Source organism: Macadamia integrifolia, chromosome 3 (assembly GCF_013358625.1).
Source record: "Macadamia integrifolia cultivar HAES 741 chromosome 3, SCU_Mint_v3, whole genome shotgun sequence".
Classification (NCBI taxonomy): Eukaryota; Viridiplantae; Streptophyta; class Magnoliopsida; order Proteales; family Proteaceae; genus Macadamia; species Macadamia integrifolia.
This window is the reverse complement of record NC_056559.1, coordinates 28,565,864-28,572,370: the sequence shown is the minus strand read 5'-3', so window position 1 is coordinate 28,572,370 and position 6,507 is coordinate 28,565,864. Positions and strand designations below refer to the sequence as shown.

Genomic DNA, 6,507 nt, shown 5'->3' with positions numbered 1-6,507 from the left:
AGCATGAGGCACAAAAATCCTTTGATGGGAGGCATGACTCGTTGGATGTTCACTGTCACTCATTATTCACCATAGAGGATTTGAGTCCAGGTTTGGAGTCCACATCCTCCGCAGGAAGTGGTGAGGTACGGTGAGCTTCGGATAACTAAGAACATTTGAACATGTGCTCCGAAAGGCATTCAACTATTCAATTCTCGTTGTACCAATTCAGCGGTTGGAGACGATTTTCACACCCAAGTTTGAGCCTTAAATCTTGAGCCCTTCCAAATGACACGTGGCAGTTTGAACCGGCCTTAGATATGCGGGGCCCATTACTAAGTTTCCTTCCTTATCCAAGCTACCCTGTTTTTCCACTCTTTCAAGTTCCAACCGGGAAGAGAACAAACCAGAAAGACTTCCACTTTTTCTCTAATACTCTTGTGATTTGGGATTTTATCTGCTTTTGTTGATGCCCATTTCTGAGTTTAAATATAAGTTAAAATCCAGAGCAGTTCAGCTATTTTTCCATCTCTTGGCTCTTACTCTTCTTAGCGACCACCGAATCGATGGGCCGTGAACACTCCTTTCGTAGTAAAGCTGCCCATTTCGTCTCTGATCTCACAACTGTGTTTCTCAATCCAATCTCTGATGAACCCTCAAAGCATCCTGTAAGTGTTTGATTCTTTAACCAACTTTTTAATTTCTCTTTGAACTATTGTTTCTGAAAAATGGGATTGTATCATTTGTGTAAGAACCTGCAAATTTATATCTACTTGTTTTATGGTGCTTAGTGGGTTTACGATACGGCTTTGCTTAACATCGATTCCCCATTTGGTTTCTGGGGTTTGAATGTTTTGGATTAGGGGTCTTGCTCACTGTCAAACCTAGGTTTTACTTTTATATGATGACAAGGGTTCCGTTCCATTCTTGGTCATTACGGTGGGTTTGATTTTAGCTTTCCATTTGTTATGATTCGATCACTGTGAAATGCGAATTTCTTGGTTTATAGGCAGGGCCAAATTTCGGCAGACAAAATTATTGTTATCAATTTGACTGTTATTAATCCGATTAGATGTTAAAGAGTACTGAGTCGAGATTGACACTAGAAGCTAATCCTTGGGAGGCCCTTTTTTGTTTGGGTTTTTTGAAATCAGGCTAGATTTTATTTTTACAGAACATTTCTTGTCATTAATGATAGTTCTCCAATTTCAGTGAAGTCTTAGCGCTTGACAAGACACATGAGAACTTCCATTCTTTCAATATGGAATTTTTTCTTATGTTAATAGCCATTGTTTTCTTAGGAGGATACCATGGATCCCAAAGGAAGTGAAGATGAGTCAAAAGCAGAGGAGGATTCTGAGCCTCTAGTAGATGGCCCTGATACATCTTCTTTCACAGCATTCCTCTACTCTTTATTGTCAGCTTCAGAATCTGAGGGTCATTCACATGGTGATGAACAAAATGGTTATCATGATGAAATGGGTGAGTCGGCATCTGAGGACTTACCAGTGAAGGAAAATAATGCAAGGAAGACACTTTTTTCTAGGGGAAAACATTCACTTGCAAGAGTAATCTACCTTGCCACAAAGTTTAATGGGCGGAAGGGTGATCAGAAAAAGAAAAATGATGACATGGGCAGTTCGAACTTTATTGGGCTTGAGTTGAACCCTGTACAGAATCCAAAGGAGACTGTGTCAAGATTTTGTCTCCCAGATATTTCTGAACCTTCGTTACTTCTTTCTGAGAAAATGCGAAGTGCTCTCTATACTTCACTTCCATCACTTGTTCAAGGAAGGAAATGGGTGCTGCTCTACAGGTTCTGAGACACTTCTTTTATATGTTTACATTTACCCAATTCTGCATATACTATTCAGTAGGGCCTAATTAGCTTATTGCAGTATTCTTTTGGACATCTCTCTTGTCTTAATGCAGTACCTGGAGACATGGAATATCACTTTCAACCTTGTACAGGAGAAGTTCGCTTTGCCCTGGCCTTAGTTTGCTGGTATTGCCTCTTAATGCAGTATTCAAAATTAAACAGTTTTGAGGCAGTTTTACCTTATATGATATATCCGAACATGATCTGGAAAACAGTTATTCACTTGTGCTCACACTGTTGTAAACCATACATATTCTTTGTCATCCAACATTTTTTTATGATTTAACTCAGTTATGTTCAGAGAGGTGCCACCCTTGGTCTGGTCGTAAGACCTGGGATTGAGTCCTGCCTAGTGAGAGGAGGTTATGGGGTAGGTGGAAATTATCATTGTACCAAAAAAAAAAAAAAAAAAAAAAAAAACCTCTCAGTGCAGATACATGGTGTTTGGATTAGAAATTGATTCCATTGAGTAGCTTGTGTAGCCAAGCCACCTTTTATGTTCTCAGACCAATATACAATAACCATGAAATATGAATATTGACTCGCCCCTCCTTTTGGGTCACCTTTTTTCGGCCTTCAAATGAAGGTTTAAGACTTAAGACTGATGAGTATTGCAAACTGGACCAACATAATCAGAGCATGGACACCTATAATATCTCCGCTAAATTCTCAGCATATGGGCATGTTTGTACATGCATGCTATAACATTTTCTTCTTGTAGACAATTACTTATGTGAGACTATCTCCCTTTCTCTGTCCCACTCTCTCTTCCTCCCCCTCAACCCCCCCCTCCCCCGTCCCTCCTTTTTTCTCAAGAAAAAGAAGGCATGAAGGGTCTGATAGGTTTGTCCTTCATATGCAACAATATACTAGGAGGTTGACCAGTGGCCGCCTACATTGGCCACACCATTATTAGTGGGTTGCAAACCTCTTGCTTTATTATCATTATTATGCTTTGCCAAACATAATGGTGTTTGGATTTTTGTATTTTGATATCCCTCAGCTCTCTCTGGCTGGCATATACATTCACTTTTTTTTTGTATTATTTTCTTGCTTTCCTCGTTAGGGAATTTATTGCTGAGAAATTATACTATATAAAATTCATTTCTGTCCTCACTGATGCAAAAGGTCTTTTAGTATTTCGCTGGCTATTCAATTGCTTGGGGTGAGTCAAAGGAATTCTATGTCACAATCCAAATCTGTTCATGACAAGTCTTCTATTAAAATCATGAACCATCATGTCTTTTCTCATCACTGGGTTCTGATTGTATGTGATATTTGGAATGCCATGCTGGGATGAAAATTTTCCTTGTTCATCATTTGTTTATGTCCCATGCATCACAGGTTGTCGGGGACAAGAAAGGTGCAGTATTTGGTGGATTAGTCGAGGCACCACTGAGACCAACCAGTAAGAGGAAATATCAGGTGTTGTTAGAACACATTCTTGTTGTACTAGTCACCAGCTCGTCTTCTGCATTTTTTCACTGAAAGTTGTGTGTGTCAAACAGGGGACTAAGGATACGTTCATTTTCACAAATATATCTGGGCATCCAGTGGTATTCCGTCCCACTGGTACTACTTGTTCCCTTATATATCTTTTTTAATTCAGTAGCAAATACTAACAGTTTCCTGAACATACAGTTAGGTACTTTAGATATATTATTTAAGATACAGGAAAATACCACGCAGGTTCTAATGTCCCTTATGTGCTTACTTTCTTTCTTAAACTTCCAATTGCTTCTGGTGATGACAATTTCAGCCTTTTTTCATGACTTAGATTCTAATACAAGGGGGGGTGTGACTCAGAGAAGTTACTTTCTCGATGTGGGATGACATCTCAAAGCTTCCCTAAATATGGACGGCGTTTTTCTCTGGTGAATTACACCCTCTATAGTTATGCGAGTTGAAATAATAAGCTCTCAGTAGCAGTCTAACATATAAACCCTGCAGCCTATGCAGTGAGCTCAACTGCTGATATGGCTCCCTCCAGGGAGCTGCTTTTCATGGACTTGCTGGTGCATGCTTACATGAACCTTTAGATGGTTCACAAGGGATGTGGCTTCAGTGTCTTATCTGAACTGCTGTTGCCGCTGGATATCTTTCTCTTTTATACTTTGTTACCGTCCTCACATTATGCTTGAGCTCTTATGGTAATAAAATTGATTTTTGTCACTGGGGTCCTGTATGTGTCCTTGTATAATGCCCTGCAAATGCAAATCATAAATTTACAGTTGGTTTTATGGGGAAACCCAGAAACATCTGTTTCATGCTTCCTATAACCATATCTTTCCTAGGGCATCTTTTAAAATTCCCATATCTTAGATGGGCATCATAGCTCTTTTCTCACCAATCCACCATCATATCAAGGGATCAGTTTGCCTTAGTTCCCAAAGTAATTCCTTCAGCTTCATAGTTAGATTGGTTGAAATAGAGTTTGTTAATTGAAGGATGGGGCAGGACCCTCCAAGCTAAGTATTGTGAAGTAGGTGACACCTGTATGTACATACCTAGAACATGGAAACCCTTTATGGTTCTTTATCTGGGTTTAAACCATTATTGATTTTTCTCACACAAGATTTTCTCTCTCTGCAATCCCCACTTGGACATGCTAATTTGTTAATAATTGTTTAGTGGTTACAGACACTTAAGGGTATTCTGGTTATTCTATTTTTGTTTATGGTGGTTGTGTACTGTTTATATTAGTTATTGTCCTTTCTTGTAATCTTACTGCTTTAGTCACTATTAATATATTGAGTGGTCTTGGCTAGGCCATTTCTCTCGATTTCTTTTCTTTCTCTTTTCCTTTCTTTCTTATGTGCTGATCTCTCATCTTTGATACTATTACAATATATCTTAGGATGGCTTACAATGGTAGAGTAGTGTGTATTTTGAAATATTTTGGTACAGGTTATCAAACATTAATTTAAAAGGTGCTTAACCCTACTGAGAGAGAATTATCTACAATGAGTTCATTTTTTGCTTAGGAACAAATGTGATGCAAATCTTATTGAGTTGCAGAGATTAGGATTCTGACTGCTGTAAGTGTGCAGGGGCAAATCATTATTTCACTCTTTGTTCCCTCGACTTTTTAGCATTGGGTGGAGGTGGTCACTTTGCACTCTATTTGGGTGATGATCTGTGAGTCTCTATTCCTATCAAAATTTCCCTTTTTAGTTTTTATTTTTATTTTGTGTAAGTGAGAGACTCACTGCTCCTCAGTAACAAAGCGAGGACACCTCCCTGACTAAATGAGCTATTCGCTCATGCAAAAAAAATATTATTTAAATACCACCCCTCTTTTTCTTTTGGTTGGAGGCTTTATTTATTTTTTTTTCTGAGGGAAAGGGATGGGGAGATCTATCTTACCAACTTTTGGATTAGGTGAAATGACAAAAATACATCTATAATATGGGACTTCCTTTTTTTCACAATTTTGAAATCATTCGAGCAGTGAAGAGGACCTTTTGTAGGTCTGATAGAGGTACCGTTCAATGGGTGTTTTGGATAGGGGTCGAAATGTTGGGAATTTTAGTTCTTTCTCCTCTCTCTCTCTCTCTCTCTTTTTTTTTTTGGGGGGGAGGGGGGTGAAGCGCGGTCAGTTCCTTTGGTTGGCCATAATGTCAGTGCATCAAATACCTTAATGATCGGCAACATTGATATCTGTCACCTTACTTCAATCTTCCATCCATTTTTGCAGCTTGAGGGGGTCAAGTTCAGTTTCAGAAACCTATGGGAACCCCTGTCTGGCGCAGTCCGAGGACTTTGAAGTTAAGGAGGTTGAGGTATGTTTGTTCTGTGTTCCACTCCATCCAACTGATGATTAAATGCGCGTGAATTCTTATATGAAACTTTTATGATACCATGCAGCTGTGGGGCTTTTCCTATGCATCGAAGTACGAGGAAACCATTGCTTTGTGCCAGTCAGAGGCTCCTGGGATCTGCCGCTTAATGAATCTTTCTTGAGCGTCTTACCAGTTGATCACGTCTTAAGGATAGACATCAAGCTTGTTGTACCTTCTATGCTTGTATAATGCTGGATGCTGACTCATAATGTGGAGGGACTTGTGTATATGTCAAAGTTGTACATAGAGAGTATTTGCCTCACGATTGTATATATTTGAACGCTTAACTACGTACTAATTGCATACAACTTTCGGTAGTTCCCAGTTTTGGCCCCTATCGATTGTAACGGTTGGTTGAACTTGTATGTCACATTTCAGTATCATGTTTTTTTTTTTTTGGAGAAAGAATGCTACCAATAGTGTTGCATGTATCCAAACACATGGGTAAGTGGAGTTAAGACATGGGTATCTTTTTACAATTTGGTTATACTTCTCGACGTGTCTAGGCGTACGTGACTATTCAGTAGGTTTTTTTTTTTTTTTTTTTTTGGAAACTTTACATTTCAGTATTGACTACTGAGCCTTCTAGCTTTCTTTGTCCAGGTGGTTTTCCGGACGAGCACCCACGTTTTTGCAATGTAGTGACGTCGAATGGGGTTGAAATTTTATAGAGGGATGCCAAGGTCTTTTCTGCTCATATATCAAGTTTTAACTCAAGCGAAGAGTATCTAGTGTTAGAATAAAATATTAAAAAAATAAGGAGGATGGTGTTTAGTAACACTCTGAAAGTGTGATTTCTCAATTCAC

At 38.9% G+C, this 6,507-nt stretch overlaps 1 protein-coding gene across 1 annotated transcript; it reads left to right on the top strand.

Annotated features, from left to right (window-relative positions):
• Nucleotides 1–341: 341 nt before the first annotated feature.
• Nucleotides 342–6,024, top strand: LOC122072828 (TLD domain-containing protein 2). The gene is made up of 8 exons (XM_042637249.1): nt 342–647; nt 1,281–1,795; nt 1,912–1,984; nt 3,203–3,283; nt 3,367–3,430; nt 4,909–4,996; nt 5,556–5,640; nt 5,726–6,024. Exons 1-8 carry the CDS (start codon nt 546–548, stop codon nt 5,819–5,821), a joined length of 1,104 nt encoding a protein of 367 aa, XP_042493183.1. The 5' UTR covers nt 342–545; the 3' UTR covers nt 5,822–6,024.
• The last annotated feature ends 483 nt before the right edge of the window (nt 6,025–6,507 follow it).